Source organism: Passer montanus, unplaced genomic scaffold, assembly GCF_014805655.1.
Source record: "Passer montanus isolate IOZ18808 unplaced genomic scaffold, ASM1480565v1 scaffold12, whole genome shotgun sequence".
In the NCBI taxonomy this organism is placed as follows: domain Eukaryota; kingdom Metazoa; phylum Chordata; class Aves; order Passeriformes; family Passeridae; genus Passer; species Passer montanus.
In genome coordinates, this window is record NW_024358722.1 from 12,003,655 (window position 1) to 12,031,193 (window position 27,539).

General features: G+C 44.2%; 1 protein-coding gene across 8 annotated transcripts; it reads left to right on the plus strand.

Annotated features, from left to right (window-relative positions):
- The first annotated feature begins 2,088 nt into the window (after positions 1 to 2,088).
- TRAF5 (TNF receptor associated factor 5) lies at positions 2,089 to 24,402 on the plus strand. 8 transcript variants are annotated; one of them, XM_039697751.1, is made up of 14 exons: positions 2,089 to 8,194; positions 11,237 to 11,304; positions 11,923 to 11,985; positions 13,539 to 13,671; positions 14,054 to 14,427; positions 15,551 to 15,608; positions 16,835 to 16,936; positions 17,279 to 17,443; positions 17,745 to 17,822; positions 18,192 to 18,266; positions 18,535 to 18,627; positions 19,575 to 19,715; positions 20,220 to 20,388; positions 20,892 to 24,402. In XM_039697751.1, the coding sequence occupies exons 5-14, from the start codon at positions 14,213 to 14,215 to the stop codon at positions 21,467 to 21,469; spliced, it is 1,674 nt and encodes a 557-aa protein (XP_039553685.1). In that variant the 5' UTR covers positions 2,089 to 8,194; positions 11,237 to 11,304; positions 11,923 to 11,985; positions 13,539 to 13,671; positions 14,054 to 14,212; the 3' UTR covers positions 21,470 to 24,402. The 8 variants fall into 8 exon arrangements, with proteins under 8 accessions (XP_039553685.1, XP_039553684.1, XP_039553686.1 ...); XM_039697750.1 differs by lacking the exon at positions 11,923 to 11,985; XM_039697752.1 differs by lacking the exon at positions 11,923 to 11,985 and having other exon boundaries at positions 13,543 to 13,671.
- The last annotated feature ends 3,137 nt before the right edge of the window (positions 24,403 to 27,539 follow it).

Below are 27,539 nucleotides of genomic sequence, written 5' to 3' on the forward strand. Positions count from 1 at the left end.
GAAGGTTACTAGGAATGTGTTGTGCCTCTTTTGAGCAAAAGAAAGGCATAGACTGAACTTAGAGCTGAGGCCAGGCAGAAATGTGGTTGTCAGGCAGAAAAGCAAAGCTAAACATCATGAAACAGTGTGCTTGGAGATGTGTTTCATATTGCAAGGGAAGTTGTAGAGAAGTCAGCAATATTGCACTGTAAACAGCACTGCATACAGCCCAGTCATCCTGCTAAAGGTGGTGAACCTCCAGCTTTTCCTGAGGCTGAGGTAGCCAAACCTCCAGTTTGCCTTTCTCAGAGTGAGTTAAAAACCAGGCACCGATGGGATAGACATCTGCTTTAAGATCCTAAGCAGTTGTATATGAGATATAAAGGCAAATATGAACTCTTTAACACTACTCATAGTCCATTGCTGATGAATTAGGTGTCAAAAATGTACAGTCAGGGAGGGAGGAGAAGCAGAATATACAGGCAACAGTATCTGGACTATTTAATTAGCAGGTGCCCCCTTTTGTAGAAAAGACATCCTCAAAATTAATTCTAAAGTACAACTGTGGAAAATAATTACTTCATTTTCACCACTAGTGAAGGCTGCTACTTTTTAGTTCTGTCTAATTCTTTAATCTTAAAGCTCTTTTTCAGTGCAGTACACTGAGAGAGTTCTAGCAGCACAATAAATCCTCATTGCTGTTACTGACTTGGCAGTTTGCTCTTGGATTGGCTCAAAAGGAAGCACTGAGATTCAGGGATTGTGATCTCTACTGCAGTTTCAAGGGTGCAACTTTGTCTTAGTGCAGACCAGGCATGCTGTTATGCTCACTGAGCCTTAAGTGAAGAGGGGTTTTTAAACTAATGCCTGCACCCTGATAGCCGATGATTTTATGGATGGATCTTCAACCCCACAAAGCACTGTTCTGGGGAATAATGTTCTGCACTGGGAGGATAGTTCAGCCAGTGACTAGCTTGGGAACCTGATCCCATCTCTAAGCTATTCATTTAACTTATAAATACTTAATTACAGCAACATAATGCCTGTTGTTCTTACGGATCTTCCTGTGAGCTTCCAGCAAGTAGTACCCAGACTAATCAGGATATTCCTAAAAGCTAATAAAAATTTTAAACAAACCTAATTTTTGCAAGGAATGTTTTTAAAAGTGTCTGTCACAGTAATGCCTTTGCTGTGCTCCCAGACTCAATGCGCTATGGACTGACTCCCTCGGGAGTGACAATTCTGAGTCATTTTAGCGAAAGAATATTTCTGAAACCATTTCATTAGTATTGGTTTTAGAGCTCCTTTGAAGACAATCCAGATAATGCGACCCAGTTGTTTCTTTTTTTGTTAGCCTTAGTGCTTTTGTGCGGGTGCTAGGATGGAATGTTCCTTAGAGACTGGTTTTCCTAGAAGTGGTTTAATGTGAAAGACAGAACAAAGTGCAGCAGCAGGTGATGTGGAACAGGCAGCAAAGCCCTCGCATCAGTACTGTTGGCTGGCGGAGGGCGGTGTTGCCTGCCTTCGTAAGGAACCCTTCGGCGTGTCTCGGGTCATTAGCCAGTAGTCCTGGCACGTAACAGTAATACAATAATAGCAAATAAAAACAGGCGTGTGGCATGTCCGTGTCCTTTGCCTATTTAGCACGGGCTTTGTTTCGCTCTTTCAGTCCCGCAGGTGTCAATAATGAAAGAGAACTCCCTGCCCTCCCTGCGGGCAGCGAGCGCCGTGTGCGAGCCCCGCCGCCGCTCCTCGTTACTCGCTCCTGGAAACTCCCTGCCTTGCGGGGCACGGCTCTGCCGCGCCTCGCCGGGCGTTCGGGAGGCTGCGGGGCGCTGTGCGGAGCTCGGGGCCGGCGGCGGGTGAGGATGGGCTGCCGGGGAGGCTTCCCAGCCGCGGGTCCCGGCGCTGCCGTCCCTAAGGAGGCGGGTGGACGCCGCCGCTCCGTCCCCCAGCCCGGGAGCGCCGGCGTTGCCCGGAGCGGGGCGGTGCCGCCGCCGGGGTCTCCCCGCCCGGGGTTGCCATGAAACCGAAAGCGGCTCCCGCCCGCGGGGCTGGCGGCGGCCGGGGGCGGCGGCGGTAGGGCGGGCCGCGGGCGAGGGACCCGCCGGGGCCGGGACAGGGCAGGGGGGGGGGACGGGGCGCGTCGGGGAGCGGGGCCGGGCCCGCGGGCGGCAGCGGTGGGTGACAGCTCCCTGAAGCGGCTGTGGCGGCCCCGCGGGGCAGAGGAGTGTGCGCGGGGCTGCTCTCTCCGCCCAGAGAGCAAGCCCGGGTCGCAAAGGCGAACTTGGCGCCCCGGGAGTTGCGCGAGGTGCGGCGGAGCCCTCGGCCCTGCTGGGGCTTCCCCCGCGGAGCCGGGCTCAGCCCGGCCCGGCCCGGGAGGCGCCACGGCCGCCGCCCCCAGGGATGCCGGGGGGAAGCAGGCCCGGTGCCCGCCCCAGAGGCTGACGCAGGGCCGAAATTTTGGGGGCTGGGAGGGAGACAAAGCCGGGACTGCTCGGATGAATGAAGAATGTCTTTGCAGTCTGATCTTTTCAGACTGCAGGGACCTGTAACAAGCATCCCCGCTGGTGTCAGCTGAATGCTGCTGGAGGGAGGGAATCTCCCCTCTGTGCTTGTGCAGGGGGTCTTCTGATTTTCCTTGATTAACAGCGCTCTGGGAGCATCTTGAGGCAGCAGGCTTTAACCAAACATTTTGAACACTCTTCATATTTAGAAGAAAAAGTGAAGAGCTCCTATTGTTGGCACTTCTTGAATTGCTTTGCCTATTGTTAGCTTGGCTGTGCCTTCCCGGTGCCAGCCAAGAACAACTTTCCTCATAACTTCCGTTTTATAAATACGGGATGGCTGAAGGGAGTGCAGTGATGCGCTAAAAATAGCTGGGTGTATTCAGGTCAGGCACATCTCCAGGCTGGCAGCAGAAGCAGTTGTATTTTTAAACTCCCCTGCTGATTGCACGCAGAGCATGCAGGTTTAGTGATGAAGGTAAAATTGGGGTGGTCTGGAATGCCGTTGTGCATGAGCCTGGGCCTGGCTGGTTTTTCACATCATCTTCTTTTTTTCTGAGGACTGTGTTGTATTATTGCTTTTGAGCTAAGCGTGAGGTTTGGTGATGATGTGTTGCACTCAGCCTAAAACCACCCAGGACAACTTCCTTTGCTGTTAGCTTTGATTATCTTATATTATTTCTGTTGTGCACAGAAGTGTTTGCTGTGGTTGAGGACCCCTCTGTGTGAGCAGAAGGCAGAACTGCAGCCCTTGGCTGAAGGGAATTCGTAGTTTCAAGTCAGGAGGGAGGGACCTGCCTGCATGCAGGAGCAATAGGAGGCAGTGGGACCCTCTGGATCACCTTGATAGTCAGAAGCCAGTTGTTCCCAGCTGTTTGGCAAAGGAGATCTTGGAGAAGAGATTTGAAGTAGAACACACTGCTAATATCTAAAAAAAAATAAAAAATAATAAAACAAAAAAAAAAAAACCTGCCCTCCCAGCACACACTTGCTCAAATACATGACAAGGAAGCAGTGGAGCCTGTTATCTTTGCTTGAACAGAGAAGAAACCTTTATATCATTGGAGGCAATGCAGAGGCAAGTGGAGGGAGACCAGAACAGGCTTTGAAAGTGAAGAGGTTTTGGTGCAGTGGGAAAGTGGAGGGATGGTGAGAAGTGATGTAGTTGTAGCTATGGCTTAGAAAAATTATCCCTGTGGCAGCACACAGGGTGGATAAATGAGTAAAATATTACATTTCAAGAGAAATAAGCGTTTGGAAATGAGTGTTTTCCTCATTCCTGGAAGTGTTTTCCCCATTCCTGGAAGTGTTCAACGCCAGGCTGGATAGGGCTTTGAACAACCTGGTTTAGTGGAAGGTGTCCCTGCCCATGGCCACGTGGTTAGAATGAGATGATCTTTAAGGTCCCTTCCAACCCAAACCCGTGATTCTATGAAAACCAGAGGATGATGGTGATGGATGACAGTTTTATTTGTGTTAGCAGACAAGAAATACTGTGTCACACAAAGACATGGAGCAAGAGAAGTTGGTGAGGTATTGTGAAGATCTAACACTTAAAACCTGAGAGGGAGATGAAGCTGAGTGGAGCAGGGTGTGGTTGTGCCAGGTTGGAACATGGGCTGTGCAGAAGAAGGGCTGCAGGGGAAGCTTGGGGTCATTGTGCTGCCTCTGGGCTGGTCATCATCCACAGCCCAGGTGTCAGAGGAGAGGCTGAGAGTTCAGCCTGTGCAGGAAGATGGTCTGCAGCGATAGGGCACATCTGTGAGTACCTCCCAGGAAACTTTAGGGTTAGAAACTGAAGAGCTGTAAGCTGCTGAAAGATAAGATTCAGAATAACACCATGAGGGAAGAAAGAAAAGCTTGTGGTGCTCACAGGGTATTTATGGAGTTTTGAGAGGGTAAGGAATCACAACCAGGAGGGGACAAGATTTTGAAGCTAGAAAGCTGCTCTTGTAGACTTGGAAAAAAGGAATTCAGGTAAGTGCAGAGGGCAGAAACTAGACAGTTCTTTATTTCACCACACAGGCTCTTTAAGTCAGGAGCACTTCTTACACAGCTGTCAAAGCTGTGGGAGAGGTCAGGAGCTCTTCATTCTGTGCCTCATACTGCTTGGGTCACTTTGCAAAATCCCTTCAGTGGGCAGGTGCAGATTGTACGGTGCTTCATCTCCTGGACTTTATTTGTGCCCATCTTTAAGTTACCCTGTAGCCCTCTGTCTTCTTCATCTCTTTGTCTGACCCTTTGATTTTGCATTGATAGACATAATTCATCGTCAGGAATCATCTGGCTAGGGAGAGGTATTCCTTTCTCTGGTTTTTCAGGGAGTCTGTGTGAGTTGTGTTTTCTTGGTCTCCTGGTCCTGTGGAGGCAGTTGCTGGTGGCTGCAGGGATGCAGGTAGTGTCTGTTGTCTCAAAGACATTCCATTCTTGGGAGCATTCCCTGCCCAGGGTGCCGTGCAGGACCCAGCCAGCTGGCTGGGACACCTTACAGCTAGTGTGCCTTTGGGTCTGTGGCCCGAGGTGAGGATTTCAGAACCTCTTCTTTTGCTTTCTGGGGCTTTTCTGTCCAAGTTTCTTGGCAATAACTGTGAAGGGTTAATGATCACACTGTTAGTCATCAGTCCCTTATCAGTAGCAGTTTGGGCTGCAAGTGTGTAGTTGTTCCACTGTCTTCCCTTAGCCCAGGAAAGAAGCTAACCTCTTTACCCTGGTGTGTGGCTGGGCTCGGGAAAGTGAGGAAACTTGAGTCATGCTGCATTGTTAATAAAAATGTATTGCAAAAATTTCCAGTATCCTGCTCGATATTGCCACAAGTACACAAGTGTGTGAGAAACTGTTTGCACCTAAACCACAGTGATTTTGAGATGGGATTGGCCAGAGTGCTCTGTAGTTAAGCATGTTTGTCTCTGGGAGTGGGACTGATAAAGCAAGTTTTTGTGTGTAATATACTGACGTTTGCATACCCATACAGGGATTCTGTATGGGTAAGTATGTTGCTGTGAACTTGCTTTGCAGAAGGTTATATCAAAATATAAAAGTTACTTACTATTATTTGTGCAAAGCCTCCTAGTGACTAACCAAACCTCAAGGTTAGGAACCATCTGCAAAGCATTTTTCCCAAAGTAGATGCTGTGAGACATGAAATGGTCTCACCTGTGCTAAGATCATATGGGTTCACAGTCTTGTCTGCTATATCCAGGTGCTTGAAACTGGAATGTGGCCCTATGAAAGAAACCAAAAAATGCTGTGGCTGCCTAGCTGTGGCAGCATGCTCGGGCAGAGGAGCACAGCTCTCCACTGCCCACTGCATTTGGAGAAGGGGCCATGGCAGAGCACTGCTCCTGCTTCTTACCTCTGTACATCTCCAGCCTGTCCTGACAGGAAAGACTTCTTAAGAACACATCCTTTTTCCTGTTGATTTTTTTTTTTTTTTAAGAAAAGAAAATGGTGACAATCTTTACTGTCACCACTTTCCCAACAGCAAGTTCATGGGGTCCCTGAGAGCTCTGGGTTGCTAATGCAACATTAGCAGTTGCATTTTCAGTGACAGCTGTGGCTAGAAAAATGTGTGTCTACATGTCATCAGACACATGTATGTGTAAAATAAAAATTAGCTCATCCTAGTAATTCAGATGAATAACCATTGAGTTGATTCATAGATTTCTGTATAGATGCTGGTAAAGTTCTTTATTAAGACTGAGTCTTATTAAGACTGAGTCAAAAGGTCTGGGCATGGAAAATTAAACCAAGGATCTCTTGTGCCTTAAACAGATATTCATGGCCAAACCATGACCATACTGGTCAAATCAGCTGAAGTCCTGAATTGTGTGTCCCTATAGGGCAGAGAAAGAAATGTGAATTTGGAAGCCTCAAAGACCTAGTTCTGCAAAATTTGTAATTTGTTAGGAAAAGTGATGACTCACTTTGGCTTCAGTATACTAAAAGATAAAAAAAAATAAAGCCTGTTAGTTGTTTTCAGTAACTTTTGTCTCTTTATTTTGCTTTTGTGTGTCTTCCTTCACTCTGTTTCCTAAATGCTGTTGCTGTCTGCCTTTTCTCTCGAGTTCATCCCCTTGAATTTGCTTGAAACTTGGTCAGGGTTTCAGCATTGTGCTTGGCGCTGGAGGAGGTCGGGGCTGCTCACAAGCAATAACACTGGCCTGCTGCTCTCTACTCATCTGCAGAGTCAAACTGTTTAAAATTAAGATCCTGCTCCCACTCAACTTCTCCATTTGGGGTTTTCCCCAAAGCTTCCCAGAAGCAGATGGTGCTTCCTGGAGCTGTGCTTGCAGAGCACTACAACTTCTGCAGCGCTGCCTCCTCCCGAGGAACCCAGCTGGATGTGCCCTTCCCTGAGAGCTGGCAGGCTCAAGGGAAGTCTGTGCACAAGCTGTTGTGCTGTTCTGGTGCCAGCCTGGTGCTGCCTGTGTAGCAACCTGAGGACAGGTGCTGATGGCAGGGATGAAAGGACACCTTCTGGGTTAAAAAGCTTGACTGTAGAAGGGAGCTTAGGCTGTGCTGAGAAATGCAACTCAAATCAATTTAATTGATCCCATAAAGAAGCATCATGCCTGCAAATTGGTGCCTTTCTCTTGGCCACTGACTTCATGATGCAATGATTTGTCTGTTGCAGAGTTTCATGGAAGGTTCAGGAAAACATGCTGTAGGTTGAGACACCTCCTGGGAGGGGAAATGGAAATTGAAATAGAATAGAAATGCTTTGGGAGAAAGCTCAGTTAAAGGGAAAAGGCAAAAGAGGCTATATGTTGCATTAAGTACAAAAGAGAATAGACACTTTATTTGGAAAATTATTATTTTAAATAACAGGAGACTTAAAAATTACTGCTTTCAGAGAAAATATAATAGGTTACTTTAGGAAAGGAAGAAAAAAAATTAAAACAAGTGACCAGAAACCAAAGGAAGAGGGCAGAGGAGGATAAAGAAAGAGTGGGGGTAGAGATGGAGCCTAAGGCACTGCCTTGAGGACAGCACATTTTGGGGAGGGAGGCTGATGCAGAAGGAGGGAGATGGAGGCTGCCAAGAATCCTGCGTGCACAATTAAGTTGAGACTACAAAACCATTTGGGTATTATGGCCACTTAAGTTATTACAAAACCAAATAAAATGTTTATTTTCCTAAAATGGATTTTATTTCCATTTGAGAGTTCTGTTTGAATGCCTCATGCCTGTGCAGCCTGTGGCATGAGCTGATGTGACCGAGCTGCTTCCTCTGTGAGCTCCACTTCACTTCCTGCAGTGGGTGGGTTCACCTGGCTTTGCCGAGGCTGCTGTGGAGGGCTTCACAGGATTGGACCTGGGTGTTTCTTATGTCCTGGTGTGTTTCCTGCTACCCTTGTACTTTTTCTTTGATGACATCACTCACCAGTTTTGTGGAAGGTGAAATCTACTCTGTATCTTGGATTCCAACTGTGAGAAACGTCCTTGGTAACCTTGTGTCGCTCCAGATGGTAAATTTGCAGTCCCTACATCATTGCAGTAAGGCAAAATACTTTTCAGTGGCTTGCCTTGTATCCTAACACTTCTAAAACATTTTTATGCATGATCTTTTCAAAGCTGCTCTGGGGGATTTCCACTCCCTTGCTGTTTTAAAGTGCTTGTACTGCTGAGCTAACCACAAAGCTCACTCTGTGTCTCTGTTTCTGTCTCTCTCTCATTTTCTCCCCATTGAGGACCAGCTACAGCTTCCAGGTATGGCTTTACCAAAATGTGTCTTGTTAATGCTGGCAGGAGCTTAACTTTGCCAGAATTATTTCTCATTTCTGAAGGGCTGTTGAGGGGCTTGGCACACAGGGGTTGGGAGGGAAGGCTGCAGACCCAAAACATCTCAGGGAACAAGTTTACCCCTCTGTGAACCAGCAAAGTGGAGTTGTGATGTTGTAAGGGTGAGAGGCAGAGCCTTCTTACTGAGAGTTCTGTTGGTGCTTGGGAAGGTGATAAAACATTCAGGGATTGCCACAGAAGTGATGGAAACAAGTTTATTTTCCAGCTGTGAATGAGGTTATTTTAAGGCATTTCAATATTGTGTTGATTAGAAATAGATTTCTTGATAATGCAAAATTAATCAATTAATTATTTTTAGAATGTCCAGGGAAGACAGTAGATGTAGCAAATAAGTAAACTGGCTGTAAAATCAAAGCTGTTTTAGCACCAGACACTCTTCATTAATTGTAAGAATGTATTTTTAATTTTTTTTAATGCTGTGTTGTAACCTGTGTCTTAAAACCCTGATGCAGTCTAGTCTTATGGGAATTTATTGTAATGCTTGACTGTACCTCTACGCAAAGGAAACCCTACTGTCTTACTCTGCTTAGTGAAAATTTGCCTATGGAGATGAGCAAACTGATGCTTGCTTAGTAAGGTTTTACTGTGCCTTGAGGATGAGGTAATACTACAGTTGGAACTTCAATAGCATTGTGGTGTCTGTATACAAAAGAAAATGTTTATTCTGCTGTCCTCTGCAGCAACATCCCCTGGGGAGGCTCAGGCACATATCCAATAGGAAATTGTTGCTGTTAGAAATACTCTCTCCTGGGTACCAGCTGGTCACTGCCCTGCAGCTTTTAAGTGATTCGGACAACAGCAGAGCAGTTCCTGAGGTTCACTTGCTGCCAGGTGAAGTGGAAATGAGCCCTGAGTGCTAGCAGTGGCTCTGTGTTGGTGCAACAGGGGATCCTTTCCTTCCTCCAGCCTCTGTGCTGCAGGGACACACACGATGCAGCCAGAGTCCTTCTCCCATATGGGAACTCTGCAAGTGTTCTAACTCTTCCTGGGAGATGTCATCATCTCCTGTTTCCACATGACTCCATATAACTTGCTGAATCTTAAATATGTATCTCAAGCTGTATAGATACTTTTAGTCATTCTTTAGCAAACTGTTAGCTCTTCCTCTCTGTGTGTTGAGTTGGGGCATATATTTTTTGTAGCCAAAATAGTGGAGTTTTGGAGGACCTTAGAGTAGTAAATCATGTAAATTTGTTATTTTAATTCAAAAGTACTGGAGGCAGCTAATCTGTTCATAAATTTAGTAGTTTATAAGGCAGCTTGGAAAGGGTTGTTTTAATGCAAGATGTGTTCCCCTCTATCCTGTTTCTGCCTGTTACCTCCCAATGAAGTGACTTTGTCTTAGACCTCCAAATCTGACAAAACTTTTCTCACTGTGCCTAAGACTGCTCTGATCTACCATAAAAGGTAGATGATTTTAGAGGGAGGGGCAGGGCATCTTTTAAGACTTGTACTTACCAAGTGTCTTAGTGCAAAGCAACAGAGATGGACTAGAGCTACAGAAATGTAGGTGCATAACCTTTTTTCTGTGCCCTTTGAATGCGTGGCATGGAAGCTGTTAAGTGAGGAAGGTGGTTTTTACTGGGAATACCCCAGTCCTGGAGGGTGGCTGAGCATCACCCTCCCCTCATGCACTGAACCTGGCAGAAGCTGAGCTCTCAGCCCCATTTGCTGGGCAGCAGGACTAGGGATCCTGTGTTCTTGTCCATGTCTGGTGATCAAATCTGTGATAACAACTTGGATATTTTCCCTTCTCAGTCTGAGACATGGTGGCAGCCAGTGACTGTGCCTGGTTCTGCTGTCCTGGAAGTTCTGGCTGTAGTGATGCACTCACAGCTCATGGGGTAATGATTGGATTCATATGAGAAAAAACAGGAAAAATATGTTCTCTTTAAAAAAAGCAACCACATCATAAGGAATGGTTTTTCCTGTGTGCAGAAATATGTCTTTGTGGCTAGAAGAAGTTAATCTGTCCACAGTAGTTCAGTGTGATCAAGGTTCCACACAGGCTCTGTCATTCTGACTGCTGGTGCTGTAGATAGAGAGCTGAGGGGAGCTGGAAAGGAGCTGTTTGAACATGGCTTTAAAATGTTGATGCAATTTATATTCTAGTAAGTCTTGCCCATGTTGATTTTTCTCCTTATTATTATGTTCTGCTCTGTTTCTGAACAAGAAGCAATTCTAAGTGTGGAGCATTTTACTAGAAAATATTTGGGCTCAGTTTGGTGTGGTGGCAGTTAAAACAGGATAGCTCACAATTTATAAAGTTTATTTTTGTTACGAAAATTCTCCCACTTGGATTATTTCCAGTGAGGTTAAGGCATCTGCATAAAAAGAGTTGTCCCAGAAGCATTTTGCTTGTGCAGCTTGTGGTGCAGGTAGGGCTGGGATGCTGAAGTGGTGGGAAGGTGCAGCTGGGAGCTCTTTGTACTGCTCTGCCATTGAGCTCCCACTCATTGGTAGGTGTTTGTAGGACTTGGGCTTAGCTTCAAATGATTCATACCACTTTTTTTTATGTGTGGGCAGAATTAATTGTATTTATTTCAGTATAGGGAAATCCTTTTTGTCTTTAAACATGTAGATTTTCGGTCTCCATAGATTGGGGGGTTTTGTGTGTGTGCTGTTGCGGTGCAGTTGCAGTGAAAATCTTTTTACAGCGTGCACTGTGTCTGCCACAAGAGCATCATTATGCAGCACGAGCCTGCCGCTCTCTGCTATTTTAAACCAGCATTACAGTTCACACGTGTGCTGGAAGATTGCAGCATACACAAAGGCAGGACAGCTTCCCCTTGCTGGAAGCTGTGAGCAGACAGAAGTGAAAGCTACCTCAGCCCCTACCTACGCTGGCCAGGCATCAGCGTAAGCAGGAAATTGATTCAGATAACCCTGGGCTGCTCTCGCTGTCACCTACCAGCACTTTTTCCCCTGACGGTTTCCCTTTGGTTTCAGTTCAGAGAGCCCGTGTGCTGGAGGGCAGGAGTGGGAGCAGAGCTGCTGCAAGCCGCCCTGAGTCACTGGTGAGTGCTGGGATGGGAATTGCACGCTGCTGGGCTGGTTTGGATCGCATCCCACTGCCTGCTTGGCACAGGGCTGCTGTTTCCCAGCTCCTCTGAGAATCCCCAGCTGATTCACACGGGCACCTCTCCAGCTTGGGCAAAGCTCCTGGAGCAGCCCATTTCTTCCAGCAGAACAGCTGCAAGCCCTGCAGCAAAGCTCCTGCAAGGCTGGCAGCAGCAGCGAACTCCCTCATCTTCTGAGGTTTCCGCTCTGCCCTGAGCAGGCAGCCTCCCCTTTCACCTGGGGTGCTCTTTCCTGTGTCCTGAGGTGCCCTCAGCTGTGCAGTACTGTCCTGGGCAAGGCTGAGGTGGAGGAGGTGCTTTCATGGAGATGCCAAGCATCTCCATTTTTAGGAGTGGGATCTGGGTTGGGTCCATTATGAAGGTGTTTAAATAGATACAGGCTCTCATTTCAGCAAGAGAGTTGGAAGGAGTTGTACCACAGCAGAGTGGCTCCTTGCAGAAAGAAAGGGGAGTGATTTTGGTTGATTTAATGAGCAGTGAGAGCTCTGGAGGAGTTTCTTGATGTGATTTTGGGCTGCTGACTGTTTCTTTTTAATGTGTTCCATAACTTTTTAGCCTAAAACATGTCACTCCAGCTGGAGTTTCTGGAGTTAAGGAAGATCCCTAAAGGCAAAATGGGTAAAACATATAATTTTTGTTGTTGTTGTTGTTGTTGTTGGGGTTTTTTCAGTATGTTTTTACACAGTGTGGCATTAGCTTGCTAAACCATACCATCAGATGAGGTAAGTGCTGGAGCATAATAGGACTGGGGAAATTGTATGCCAAGTAAACAGGAGAGAGAGCAGCAATAAGAGAGAGGAAGGAAACTTGTTTCAGGGTTCTCACTGACCCACAGCAGAGTGAGTTCTTAGGCAGCTTATCCTGTGGGTGGTCCATGCTCTGGAAGTTAATGGTGACAGCTCTCCATCTGCCTTAGAAGCAGCAGGAACACTTTGCTGCTGGCATCGGCTACTGAGGCAGCCCAGACAGCAGACTGGTGATCCCTCAGGCTGCATTTTGTCATCTATGGTTGACATGAGGAAAAGAGAATTGCTCCTTATTAGGTGTCAGGGAACCAGGAGATGCATTTTCAGAGGAGGAAAGATCAACTGTTTAAAAATGAAAGAAGCAAATGGACAACCCTGTCTGGTTTGAAGCAGGAGGCTGTTCATTTGGAGGGACCAAATAGGGTAATTTGCAAACTTCTGTTGGAATAATAAGTCTTTAATGGCTGGAATATGATTACAGTTCATATTCCTGAGGGCTACCCACGTTAGATGATCAGTTGTGCTGGAGGATGTCAGACATTCAGCCTGGTGAAAGGCAGGAAGGGTGTCACAAGCTGGGGAGGTGAATACTGTGTACAGCCACTAACGAGGGTGCTGAGTTACAGGAGCACTTAAATGTTGGCTGTGGAATACATGTTAATTGGTTAAGTGCTTTGGTGTGTTTTTGAATCAGGCACATTATCTGTCTGCAGGATTTCCTCGCCCAGTATGGATTGTTAAAGTAGAAAGGAAAATGGATGTTGCTTTCTGAAGCCCAAGGTGCTCTGTGGCAGCTCACTAATTGCTGCTTTTTGGGCCAGGAGGCCACTGCAGCAGGGAGGAAGGGCAGAGTGTCAGCACTGGGCACACTGTTTCATGCCAGACACAAGGTTGTTACTGTTGATGTGCTGACCCTGCTTCCTTCCAAAAGCAGCAAATGCCCTCAGTGACCTTACAGGAGATGAGTGAGAGCTCTCAGACAGGTGCTGATGCCAGTAAGAGTGACTCCAGTGACTGACAGGGCGGGTGGTGCACACAGAGAAGAAATAGCATCCCACAGCACAGCTGTAAAACTGAGCACTTCTCTCATGAAATCAGGATCTGGCAGCTCAGGTGTGTTGTGCTTTTGTACAGTTCTGTAAGGAAAACGTCTTGAGTGCAAAGCTGCTAGAAATGCCAACCAGAATGGCTCTAGGGCTTGAGCTACTTGCAAAAAAATAAAAACTGCAAGGTTGAGGGACTGGTGGCAAATCTTGAGGTTTGTGACTTAAGACTTGGAACAAATGTTGATGGTTTTTCCTATTGGAAGATTAGCGTTGTATTCCTGTGCTGTGCATGAGTTATGGTAGGTTGAAAGAAAAACTTATGTCACACTTCTGATTGCAACCCTTCTTTCCTATCTTTTCTTCTCACCACTTCTTTCAGACAGAATTAATATAGCCAAAAACTTGTACATAATTCAGTAAAATAAGAGTTTACTGCTAGAAATGAATGATCAATGGGAAAAAGAAAGATGTCAAGTTAAGAGGCTTCAACTCCTGTAACACCTAAACTGAAGGTAAAATCCCCCTGCTGGTTTCTTTTTTGTATGCTCCTTGCTTTGAACCACAAAGCCATCTCCTGCTTGAACCAGTGCAATGAACTTGTAAATTCATGTGGGTGGGCTGTACTTTAAGTAGAGACTTTCCTGGTGAACACTAAGTCCAAGACTTGGCCTCTGCTTTCCCCAGCTGTGTCTGAGACTCTTGTCATTTTTTAAGACTAAGAACTGCTGCAAGAAAACAAACAAACAAACAAAAAACCCCAACCAAACCATAAAAATCTCAATTCTGTGGAATAATTTTCAGATTGTGAAGCTCTTTTCCAAAGAAGTGCGCTTTGATGCTTGTAGCGTGATCTTTGTTTCGTGGTTCTGTGAGTGTTTTATTGTTCCTCCATAGCTGGCACCACGTTTCCCTCTGAAACCTGTCTCCCCCGTGCAGATGAGAGCCCTCCTGCCAGCAGCAGCCTGCTGCCAGCGGTAGCCCAGGCAGAGTGGCTGCCAGGGAGTGTTTGAAGAGCTTTTCCCTGCGTCTGCTTCGCTTCCCAGTGCAGCTCCCATGGCCTGTGACGAACCCGCTGCTCTCTCAGGCATCTTCACACGCCAGAACTCCTCCAACACCAGCTCCCTGGACTTCGAGCCCGACACCAACTACAAGTTTGTGGAAAGCCTGGAGGAGAGGTACAAGTGTGCCTACTGCCACCTGGTCCTGCGCAACCCCCACCAGACGGGATGCGGGCACCGCTTCTGCCAGCAGTGCATCCTCGCTCTGAGGTGAGAGCAGACTCCTCCCGTGTCCGCAGGCTCCCCTTGTTCCCTTTCCTAAAAAAAGCAGCCCACGTCTTCTATAAATCATCACTGAGTGCCATAATATTACCGAGCCAGGTAGGCTGAAGGGTCAATGGCAGGGCTCTGTTGAACCCAGTGACTGCATGCTCAGTGTTTGAAAGGTGTCTCTAAAGACCTTACCCGTGCTGGTGAGCCGCAGGGAAGTCAGCATGAAGAAACTGTTGATGTAAGCTGATAGTGCTGTGTGAGATGCTGCTGTGGTCTGTCTGTCTGCCGTGGTGCTCTTCAGAGGAATTTGCTGCATTGATGCCTCATGGTGTTGGTGGTTAAATTAGGCTGTGTTCATTTGCTTCTGTGTAATTCCTCTGAATTTAGCAGAATTATAAACTGATGTTAATATTACCTGATGCTGCATTCAGATCACAAGGCTGCTGGATCCCTCTTGCTTGGTACAAAAGAGTTTACCCCACCAGACCTGTCTGGGAATACATTATGGACTCTTTAGTGTACCTGAGGGCAGGATTTCATTTGGAAAGGTTGCAGAGGAGCCTTTTTATGTGGATGGATGTCACTAATTACCTTCTGTGAACTTTAGATGTTTGCTGCTTTGTCTCTGGGTTGACTCCTTTTGCACTGCCTCTATGACTGTTTTCCTGGATTTTACACAATTTCTATGCCTTTTAAGAAAGAAGCCATTAGATCTTTTAGTGGTATAGTAAGGAGGGCACTGCTTCTAGTAGAAAAAGGCTGGGTTTAAAGCACACAATGAGATTTTTAGAGATATGACATTTGTGATCTGCAGATGGTCAGACAGTGACAACATTCTCTTAATTAAAAAACATCTTGTGGTTTTTACCATTGAACACTCTTAGGGCAAACTCTGCTTTCTGTTACATACTCACAGTTACTGCTTTATGCCCTCTTTGAGCTGTTGGCAGAATTTGGCTGTGTAGTTGCCAGATGAAAGTGTTTTTGAAGGACTTCTTTTAGTTGTTTGTTTTTATACTATCTACTGCTGACTTCTGTCAGAGTCAGATAATAGCATAGCCCAATTTCATAAAATAAATTGAATTTCCTGTGGGTTAACACGACTCTTCTTTTGATCTAGAGAGTTAAATGCAGTACCCACCTGTCCTGTCGACAAAGAAACAATAAAAATGCATGAGGTAAGTAGCTATAGTTTTATTTCAGCAGTCAGCATTTACATGGGAAAGGCAAGACAGCTGAGAACAAGGTGGCTTTTAGTCCTCAGGGCAGAGCAGGTTTTTTTGTCTCTGAAATAATGCTAAAGGAAGCAGTCTACTCAGTGATGCTCAGGGATTATGGCTGTCTAGCTTAAGCTTCATTTTATACCTCATGTTCTAAAGTTATTTCATTTTAGTCCTCTGTATTTCCAGTAAAGTGTTGAAGAATTTCACAAAGCTTTGAATCCTCCCAAGTCACTAGATGTCTGTTTTTTTAATGGAGATTTTATTGATTTTCTTTTTAAATGCCCTACCTTGCTGGCATATCTTGTTTATCTGATTGTTTTCATCTTAACTTGGCTATAATTTGCTTTTTTGATTGTCTCCGTTAGATCTCATTAACCCTGAAGACCTAGTTTACTTTTGGGCAACTTTTAGAGGAAAAGAGAGATAATCCTTTTTATTTTGCAAGCTATTGTTGCTTTTGGTTGTTTTGTTTTATACTGGATTAGTTTGTCCTTATTTATCTTCCAAAGCTTAAAAGTGTACTGTATGCTGGTTCTGCCAGAAACGTTCCAGGGAAATAAAATGTCTCCTTCCTCTCTCTCAGAATCCTGATAGGAAATTATAATCAGACCGTCCACAGGATTTTTTTTTTGTTTGTTATCTTCCACTTCTTGCAAATTTTGATGACAGCAATGTGGGAAGATCTCTAAATAAGGCTGAGAGTTTGCTCTGGGGGCTTCATTTGTTTACAGCTGAGAATGGTGCTGCTTCTCAGAGGTGACAGAAAGAATATCTCAGCATCACCTCCATCCCAAAGGCACTGCTTGAACATGGTGGAGCATGCACAGAGCTGGTTTGACTTTTGGAGCCTGTTAGCTCCAGCTGCTTTCTTCTTGATACAGGCAGGGTCTGGCAGTGGTTATACAGCTCCTGTGCTACTAGTCCTGCTGGCTGTGGGATGGATCAGCATCTCTGGAATAACTATGTGGGGGGGAAAAAGACCCATGCTTACTAGAAATGTCATAAATGGTTGACTTTATAGTTTCAATACAAATTTTCAATATGAATTATCAATAGCCATACTCACAATTATGGTGTCTACGCTTGAACACCTAGAAGATCTGCAGTGATGTTTTGTTCTTTTATATTATTTATAACATCCCATGTGACTGCATATTAAGCCTGGTTTGCTTCCTTTACAGGTATTCAAAGACAACTGCTGTAAAAGAGAAGTACTCAACTTGCATGTGTTCTGCAAAAACTTTCCTGATTGCAATTCAAAAGTAATTCTGGGGCGATATCAGGTTGGTTTGCTTGATCAAATTTTGAAGCCTTTGATTTTTATGACAGCTCTGTGTATTTATGATCAGCTAAATTCCCATGATTGTCTTCAGAGTTATTGTAGCAGCGTGGTTCAAGTACAAAGATTATGACAGCTATACACTGTAAGTAGCATATATTACAGCTTTTAGCTTGTTCCAGCTTTGCCTTAGGGTTGTATTTTTAATAAGAACCATTTGCCTTATGTAGCCTTTGTAAATTGCAGTGTTCATTCATATTCTGAATGCTTAGGTGATTGTTCGTTGGAGGAAACGTGCCAGGTCACACTGGCCATTTGGCATTTAACCTGCTGCTGTGTGTTGCAGGAGCATCTGCAGCAGTGTTTGTTTGAAAGCATGCAGTGCACTAATGATGGATGTCGGGATCGAATTCTTCGCAAGGACCTGAAGGAGCACTTGAGCCAGCACTGTAAATTCCGAGAAGAGAGGTGCCAGTACTGTAATACATATGTGGTGTTAATTAACATAAAGGTAAGATTATGAAGCATTCCTGGGAATCCATCACCTGTTTCCCCTTGATATTGCTGAGTAAAAAGTTTCCAGCATTGCAATGGCACTTAATTCCTGAAACAAAATTTGACTGAGTAACTGAAGAAGAAAGTATAATAAATGTGCTTTAAATCATACCAATTATTGATACTCTCTTATGAACAACAAAGTGATATGTTACTTGCATTTGTATGTTTGGGATTACTTTTTGCATAGCTTCCTCTGTATATACTACTTTACGAAAATTAAAGCCGTTGCCTTGTTCTGTTTTCTTCTTCTTCAGAATCATGAGAAAAATGACTGTCCTGATTATCCTGTGCCTTGTCTCCAAAACTGTTCACAAATAATTCTGAAAAAAGAGGTACTATTATTTTTTTACTGATATTGCAATTCAGCAGATTGCATAAATTTATGAAAACTGAAAGCTGCAGACCACATTGGCCCGTGCCAATAAAATTTGCTCTAAGAATTTCCTTTTTTCAATCCTAAAAGGGATGTATCTCCCATCTTATAAGTGGATTATTCTGTCACTGCAAGCCATGGGTGTTTTGCAGCATGGAAAAATATCTGGCTTGCTTATTGATTCTGAATACTCGTTTTCCTGGAAAAGTGATTGGTGGTGTCATGACAATGGCCTTTATTCACCCTTTTGGCAGGCATTTAGATTTTATTAGCGCTTCAAATTACTAAGTGTTTATTTAATCACAAACTGCTTCTTTAATACATGCAGATTGAAAAGCACCATGCTGTGTGTCCCGAGGCAGAAGTGGACTGTCCATATAAGCAGTACGGCTGTCATATAAAGGTACTGTTTTACAAATCTTTGTCTGTACTAGGACTGGACTTTGTCTCCCAAACCATCAGAATAATTAAAATAACCAATTTATGTCCTTTCACAACCATTTCTGCTGGCTAAGCTGAAATACGAGAGAATCAGGACTGCCCTTCCCTCCCTTTCAAGGCATAAAGGAGACATTTTCAATGTTTGCATCAATAATTTTTTTACCAACAGCTTCAAAAATCTGCATATCTTATTATTTTATTCTTTCACTTTCCCCCTTTGCCTCACTAAGGTTAAAAGAGGGAAACTTGCTGAACATGAAAACAGCGCCCTGAGGGAACACATGCTGCAGATTTTAGACAAGAACTCCCGGTTGGAAGAGAGGGTAAGTCATATTTAATGAGCACTCTTCAGCACTTCTTGACTGGTTAGAGGATGATACGAGATTCTACATTTGTTGCCTGGTTTAGATCAGGTACATTTTAAAAGACTGTTTTTATGGTTTTTCACACCTCAGAAGACAGAATAAGCTCTTCTAGTGAAGCCAGTCAATTACAGGGAAACCTCTCTGTGCTCAGGCACTTATATTCTCCACCAGGCACAGTGGGAGGCTCCTTGCTATTGCTCACCTCATTTGCTTTCAGTCTCTGCTTTACACTGGATATGAGGTTTAGAGATAAAGTATTTTAAAGTTTAATTGACTGGCCAGGTTGCTCCAAAAAGCAGCCTTTAGGTGCCCAGGTCACCTGCTCTGTGTGGAGGTAGCACAGAGGACAGCAGAGCCAGTTGCAAGCACCTCTCTGCTCAAGACCACTTCTTTAGCTCCCAGCAGGAGACACTTGGTGTAGGCCCAGTCCTGTTACTGAATGGATGAAAGCTGACAAGGAACTTAGTCTTTGCTTGTTTATGCAAGAAATTAGTCCTAAACTGCTAAAACTTGGTTTTGAAGTGTGTATCCCTCACTGACTCATCTCTTCTGCTGGTTAGACCTCATCAGAGATAAAAAATGCATATACGTACACATGCACCTGTGCATGTAAATATATATTATCCCACTATAGAGCTGAATGGATCATCACAATGGAAATGAGAGCTAGGAGCCTCTTTGCACCTGGAGCCACACAGATCTGCTCAGAAGTCTGATTACTTATGTGCAGTTCTTGCCAGTGCTTATTCACAAATAGTGAATTAAGGAGTGCTCTATCTAGCTCACTTAGAGGATTTGCATTGTAAACTTTACCACGGTCTCTTATACAGTCAGATACATTATAATTTCTTCATTGTATGTTTTGGTGTTCCTCAGCATTTATGCTCTGATTTTTCCGTCCATAGATATCTGACTTGTATAAGAGCCTGGAATGTAAAGAGATTAAAATCCAGCAGCTAGCAGATGCCATTAAGAAGTGTGAGAAAGAATTCAGACAGTATACACAACTGTTCGGTAACAACAGCAACTTGATGGTAAGCACTCAGGTGAGACATTGATTTTACTTTTTTTACCAATGCTTTTTTGCATCCTGAAATATATTTCTCCAGTAATAGTTGTTACTAATAGCACAGCAATAACAAATCTCCCCAAGACCTTCTCATTTTTTTACAATATGGTATTATCTTTTCATTTTAATCGATACAGAAGTTTGGATACATGTCCTGGGCAAAAAGCACAGTATAAATCCTCATGGTCAGATGCCCAGGGCAAATGTGCAAGTGTAAATTTGAATAATGAGTTGAATGAAGTGGTGCAGTGTGAATGGGTTCTGAATGAGGAATGGCTTCTCAGTCTGTAAATGTGCTGAATTAATCATGAAGGAGCACTGGGATAATTTCCTAAGCCAGCAGAGCACTTTGAATGCATCATATCGTTGCTACTGCTGACATGCTAAAGACTTCACTATCTTAATTCAAAGCAAATATCTGGTTTTATGGATATCTCTTGTCTCTACTTTCCACCCTCTTCCAATGGCATGACCTGGGAAGGCTCTGGCCAGTCACCTGGATAAGTCTGCACGCCTGGAATCACAAGTGAAACAGCTAATACAGATGGCAAACCAGCAGCAAAGTAAATTAGACCTGCAGCCCCTGTTTGACACAATTGAAACCATGAAACAGAAGATTGCCCAGATGGAGACGTACGACCAGCGCTTGGGTATGTTGGCACTTCCCTGCACAGGTAGGGGGGTTGTTGATTTACTGGTGGCTAAGTAGAGGCTCTGGTGCTACACTCAGGCAGTTGGAGCTCTTCACTAGAATGGGCTTTCTTCATGCATTCTGAGACCAAACTCTGATAGTGTGCGCAGTGTTCTCCCACCTTTTCCTACTGCATAGTGTCTCCTGACCTCCAGTGACACTGCAGGGCCACAGAGCCAAAGAGCTGGCCTTGGTTTGGCTTCTGCACTGTGATGGAGGCCATGGTGCTATTCAGGCATTCACGATTTATAGCTGACACTTTTCTTATTCAACTACTAGGTGCAATTACAGTTTTAAAAAGTTAACAGCCGTAGTTCATAGCCTGTACTCAGGCTTGGGTAGATCAGTTTTGCCAGCTTCAGTCTGGGTGCTCATTTTATCCAGGGCTCTGACAGTTTTATTTTACCAGATATCTCTCTCTCTTTTTTTTTTCTATTTCCTTGTGTTTCCTTCTTCTCTCAGTTGTTTTGGAAGATCAGTCCAGCAAACATGATCTCCAGATTAATATACACAAAGCACAGCTCAATAAAAACGAAGAACGATTTAAGCTTTTGGAAGGCACGTGCTACAATGGGAAATTAATCTGGAAAATCACGGACTACAAGAAGAAGAAAAGAGAGGCAGTGGAAGGCCGTGTGCTGTCCATAGCCAGCCAGCCCTTCTACACCAGCCGCTGTGGGTACAGGTTGTGTGCCAGGGCCTACCTGAACGGGGACGGCTCGGGAAAGGGAACGCACATCTCCCTCTACTTCGTGGTCATGAGGGGCGAGTTTGACTCGCTGCTGCTGTGGCCTTTCAAGCAGAAGGTTACACTTATGCTTTTGGACCAAAGTGGGAAAAAAAATCACATTGTGGAAGTCTTTAGAGCTGACCCCAACAGCAGCAGTTTCAAAAGGCCGGATGGAGAAATGAATATCGCCTCCGGCTGTCCACGCTTCGTGCCGCACACCGTCCTGGAGAACACAAAGAACACCTACATCAGAGATGATACACTCTTTTTGAAAGTGGTCGTGGATCTCACTGATCTGGAGGAATTGTGAAAAGCGTGCCCTGTCAATGTGATTGCTGTAAGCATGAAGAACAGCTTTTGTGGTGAGCACCAGCCATACAATAGCAAATTGCCACCAGTTAAGCTACTGAAAATGTTTCATGACTTTGGACTACAGGACAAATAATGAATTGCCAAAGCATCAGCCTTTCCTTTTCTACCCTTTTTTCCAAGACTGCATTTTTAAGGCAGCTAGAAGCCCAGGTTGGTGCAAACATGCATTCAATCCAGATTGGTTCAGTCCAGGCTGGGGGGAATGCTTGGCTCCCATCACCACACTGGTATTTGGAGATTAACCTCCTCCAGTAAATTCCCAGGAGCCCAGGCAGGCCTGTGGGCTCCTCTCCCTCACACAGAAGTGAAGCCATGCCCAAACATACAAGTGCATTTCATTTGTCTGCAATGGAAACATTTCAACATTAGCATATTTGAATCAATGTGTCTTGATCCCCCCATCTCCTAGATTTTTAAAGCAGGAAGAATGGCTTCAGTTAGGCAGCGAAAACATTTGCCAAGTATCTTGCATCTTTTTTATTTGTTTTAATTGTGTTTTTCCAGAAAGCCCAGAGGAAGGAGCCAATGCCTCTTACTTTTTTAGCCTGTTTTTTCAGCTGTACAGAGTACCCCAGGTCACAACAGCTTTCTTGTGTACTTTCCACTCCTGCCTAGTGCCTTGGGACTGGTTTCCATTGGTGGTAAACATCCACAGTCCCCATCTGAAGCCAAAAGCTGTAGGTGCTTCTCACCTCTCAGGACATGGCCAGAGGCAGGATACTCAGCCAGCCTGCCAGCTCCTGGCTGCACTGCTGGAAGAGGGGCAAAATTCCTGTTCTTTTGCATCCCCATCTGTGCAAAAGAGATGTTTTCTGGCCTTACCAGCTCTACAAAAGGCAGGAAGAGCTTGGGGAATAGCTCACTTATATAACATGCACTTTTCGTCTCTCCTAGAAGTTTGGGGAAGAAGGGGGAAAATAGATTAGGGAGTGAGGTTGCTGTAAGAACCTAATTTTGACAATCAGTGCACCTTTAGTGTTTGTTAAAGGATGACACAGCTACTGACTGGAGATCTTAATTTTTATTTCAAGTTCCTTCCATATTGCAAAGGAATGTGTGCGTTGTACAGGGTTTATTGGAGACACACTAAAACCACCAAGGTCAGGCACTGAGGAACAAATGACACAGAACACATGTGCCTTTTTAAAGCCCTTTTGGGTGCCTGTAAGAGGGATGTAATTTTGCATGCTCAGTGATTTTGTTATTACAAGTGGGAGAATATTGCATCTCTCATCTCTTACAGGTCAGGTAGGGAAACACCACAGCATTATCCATTGCTCCACAGCTTTTCAAGAGACAGCAAGAAACTAAGCTGGTTTTAGAGTAAGAGTAAACCAGGCAGGATAAAATCAAAACAGGGCACAGACTGAAAGACATAAGATAGAAAATTCAGGAGGGCAAATGTGGTAAAATGAAAAATGTTCTTCCTGTGAGGGATGTTGATAACAATCTAAATAATTCAAGGATTAATACCAAGATGAAGGCAAAATACTTTATTTTGTATCTGCAATCTTATTGCTAGACATTCACTTTCCCAGATGGTTTTCAGACAATAATTCAGACACATTTCTAACTCAGGGGTGGAGGGGAAGAGACCTTAGTAATCTGTACCTCATGGTGGGTTAGCACATGCAAAATCTTTGTTTTGATCTAGAAGTCCTTTTTGTTTTATAATGTCAAGATGTACTGAGCCACCACAGGGGCTTTCCATGTTCCCGGGACAGATTGTGAGGAACAAATTTTTTTCTTGTGTACCACCACCATTGACCACAAGAGTCATTTCAGCTGTAAAACAGAATGAATTAGGCATAACACTTGGTTACAGAAAGAGCAGGTTTGTTTTGACAGTGGATGGTGTGCCATTCTGTGACACCAACCCTGAGCCTGGATTTCATGTCGTTTATTACTTTAATATTTGTCATGTAACCCTCAAAGTGACACAGCTTCCATAATAACCACTAATAACTGATGGGAATGTACTCTCCGTGTGTTCTGGGGCTCTCCAGTACACAGAGTGCTAAATACAGAAAGTGATAAAGAACTCAGACAAGCAGGGGAGGCAAGATAAAAAGGATGTGTCTGGTCTGTATCCTGGCAAATTCCCAGCCCTCCACCACCCCAAATGTAAAATGGGGATAATAATACTTGCAGAAGTGTTAGGGCTATTTAAATGTTTGTGAAGAAGTTTGAGCATGAGAAGAGCTAAGTATTATTAAAACTCCATTTCTAATTGTTAGAATAGGTGATGGCATAGTGATGTGGATAAGTGTTTAGTGTTTTCCTAGACAGATTTTGGAAGCATGTTTGGTTTTAGGCAGTTCCTACTGCAATCTCTCCTCTACCTACTGGTTGGGTTTAGGTTTTTGCCATGAATATTCCTTTTAAAATTCTGAAGCACAAATTCATCCTGGGTGATGGAAACATCCCTTTTGAAATACTGCCTATTTTATAAAGAATTAGTTGAGAAAATTAATTTTTTTAAGACAACCTTCTTTGAATTTGTTCTTTTTAGTACACAAATTAAGAGACTTATGTTAAAATTTTCAGTGATTTTTTTACTGCTTGTAAACAGGGTTTTAAACTTCATCCCATTCCTAATAAAGAAAAAATGTTGAGTGGCATGAACTGTCAGGAAGAATTTTGATGTTGCATGAAGAATACCAAAAAAATTTTCAATAATATTGTACTGGGTAAGTAACCAAAAGAGCATAGGGTATTTCTACATCAGTGCGCCGTATGTTTCTAATGTATTTATTGATAGTTTGTAGTTGTTTGAATATCTCTTACTACAACAGAGGCATTTTTCCAGCCGAATGTCTTTACTGTGTACATAAACTAATGTAAGAATAAATAATTTTATCATCCTCTGGAGGGACTGTGGCTTATATTCCTTTTGGCTGGACTGAAGCAGACTTTTAAGGATGTAGAGTACTGGGCATTTGTTTACACTAATTAAAAAAAAAAAACAACAAAAAAACCACACTAATTAAAAAACAACAAAAACAAACTGCTTAAGATTAGGAATCAATGTGCTTCATGGGTATTTAGGTTTGCACTTAGATATGTTCAGATACGAACTCAGAGCAAGTTCAGGAAACCCTGAGCTAGATCAGATGAATATCCTCACGGTCTGAGGATGCACTGCGATGACAATTTGTGGTTGGGCCGGCTCTGGGCTCAGCAGGGTTTGGATTTGTTTCGGTTCAGAGCAGGAGCAGGAGCCGTTCCAGCCCCCCACGACTGGCGTGCTGGGGCACGCGGGGTGGGCCGGGCCGGGCCGGGCCGGAGCGCGGGGCCCTGCGGCCGCTGGGGCCCAGGGGGGATCCGTGATGCGGTGACAGCCCGGCACGCCGGTGTGGGTGACACCCCCGTGGCGTCTGCGCCAGCGGCACCCGAGCGCGGCTCTGGCCTCCGGCTCCTGGTGCAGGGGGATGAGCCCGAACGTGCTTTCCCTTTAGGGAGGCGCGGTGTCATGGGAGGGGATGTGCTCCCGGGCCGTGTGCCCCGGGATGACCCTGCTGGAGCGGGGCGGTGGGAGCGGGTGAGCCCTCCGTGCTCCCTTCCGACCTGTGCCACCCTGTGCTTCCATGGCGCTGCCCTCGGGCGTGCTGGATCCATTCCTCTGTTTCTGAACTTGCCTCCCACCGCCACAGTCTTTTGGAAGTGATATTATTGAATGTCCTTGTGTCTCTGACTAGGTATGGATAACAGGAAGGATGAAAAAAGCAGGACGCTGTGTGCAACCTCAGAAGAAGGGCTGAAGGCCCGAGGTAGGTGCTGTGATCTGTTGCTGCTCTCTGGTGTTTATGTGCTTTTGTTTGTGTGTCACCCTCTGGGTCATTTACTGGTTTGCTTGCTTGCTGATGCCAGTAGACCATGGCACACTGGAAGAGCAGGAAAAAACCAACATCTCAAAACAGGGGTTTATTGTGTTTAAATTCTACTAAGAGTCATTTCTGTAGGCCACAGTTACTAGCAGGCTTGTCACTGTTGCCTTGTGTTGCCCTAAGGAAAAGAAAAAAGGAAGCGAAAGCGCAGCAGAAGCAGATCCTCATCTGTTTCATCCACATCGTCTTCTAGCAGTACATCCACTTCTTCCTCCTCATCACGCTCATCATCAAGGTCATCTTCTTCCAGTAGTAGTAGAGGTAAGCTATCTCCACATGCACATGATGTTTTCCAGTTTTGGTAGCACTCCTGAGAGCATTTAAAGCTTGTTTTAGAAGAGGTGAAACCACCACAGAGTGACAGTGCAGAATACCAGTGCTGCTTATTCAGGGTGTTTCTCATAATCCTTTCCTATTGTGTGTAAAGATGCCACTGCACAAACAGTTTGCAATGTAATTAGGTTAATTTGAATTCCTTCTAAAGAGAAACTGCCATTCAAATAAATATTACTTGGTAACAATATGCTGTATATATTTAAGCCCCTTAGTTTGTTGCATTTTCAAAACACAGATCTTTTTAACTTCACCAGTCTATCAAGACCAGAGTTGTGGGTTTGATTTAGCCCTGCTTTGGTCTTAACATTTCAACTATTTAACTTTGAGGACTCAGGTGAAGCTGGCACATCTGCAGAATCAGTAAATCAGGTATTTTCAGTTTCCATGTTAGTCCAGTATGTGGCAGTAACCCAGTGTGTTCCCTTTCTCAGGGTTAGTTCAGCCTGTGGGGAAAAAACACAACCAACATCTCAAAACAGGGGTTTATTGTGTTTAAATTCTACTAAGAGTCATTTCTGTAGGCCACAGTTACTAGCAGGCTTGTCACTGTTGCCTTGTGTTGCCCTAAGGAAAAGAAAAAAGGAAGCGAAAGCGCAGCAGAAGCAGATCCTCATCTGTTTCATCCACATCGTCTTCTAGCAGTACATCCACTTCTTCCTCCTCATCACGCTCATCATCAAGGTCATCTTCTTCCAGTAGTAGTAGAGGTAAGCTATCTCCACATGCACATGATGTTTTCCAGTTTTGGTAGCACTCCTGAGAGCATTTAAAGCTTGTTTTAGAAGAGGTGAAACCACCACAGAGTGACAGTGCAGAATACCAGTGCTGCTTATTCAGGGTGTTTCTCATAATCCTTTCCTATTGTGTGTAAAGATGCCACTGCACAAACAGTTTGCAATGTAATTAGGTTAATTTGAATTCCTTCTAAAGAGAAACTGCCATTCAAATAAATATTACTTGGTAACAATATGCTGTATATATTTAAGCCCCTTAGTTTGTTGCATTTTCAAAACACAGATCTTTTTAACTTCACCAGTCTATCAAGACCAGAGTCGTGGGTTTGATTTAGCCCTGTTTTGGTCTTAACATTTCAACTATTTAACTTTGAGGACTCAGGTGAAGCTGGCACATCTGCAGAATCAGTAAATCAGGTATTTTCAGTTTCCATGTTAGTCCAGTATGTGGCAGTAACCCAGTGTGTTCCCTTTCTCAGGGTTAGTTCAACCTGTGTCTACATATATCTATTTATCTATATATATATATATATATATATGTCTGAACTATAGCACTTTATATGTTTCACATTTCTCTGTCTTATCTGTAAAACTAATGCCTTTTTCAGAATGCTAAACTTACAGGGTTTGATTTTGTTGTTTATTTTTTCCTTAATTTTAGATTCTCCTAAGTCTAAGTCAAAGAAAAAGAAAAAAGAAAAACATAACAAAAAGGTAAAAGTTTACAAAGAGAAAAAAGTAGTTAACAAACAAAACAGTTTTTATGTTTCAATAACCTTAAATGTCATGTAAGACAATGCTTTTTTCTGTGGCTTTGTACATCTAAATCATACTTTAAGGGTTGTGGTAGCTGAACTGATAAATGGGCACTTGGCTTTATACTAAAAGAGAAAACATTTACAAGGTACTTTTGCCAATCATTGCTGGTCCAGCTGGAGTTTAGAGTAGTCTCTGAAGAAAAGAGAAGTGGGGAATCTTGATAACTTTATAGAATTTGCCAGAAGAAATTATTTATAGTTGGTGAGAGAAGTGAATGTACATTTTTGCTGTT

Coding starts and splice junctions, on each gene's coding strand:
- TRAF5 (XM_039697749.1), top strand. CDS start 14,213: ATGGCCTGTGACGAACCCGCTGCTCTCTCAGGCATCTTCACACGCCAG. Junction 17,823..18,191: donor AAATAATTCTGAAAAAAGAG/GTACTATTATTT, acceptor TAATACATGCAG/ATTGAAAAGCACCATGCTGT. Junction 20,389..20,891: donor GACGTACGACCAGCGCTTGG/GTATGTTGGCAC, acceptor TTCTTCTCTCAG/TTGTTTTGGAAGATCAGTCC.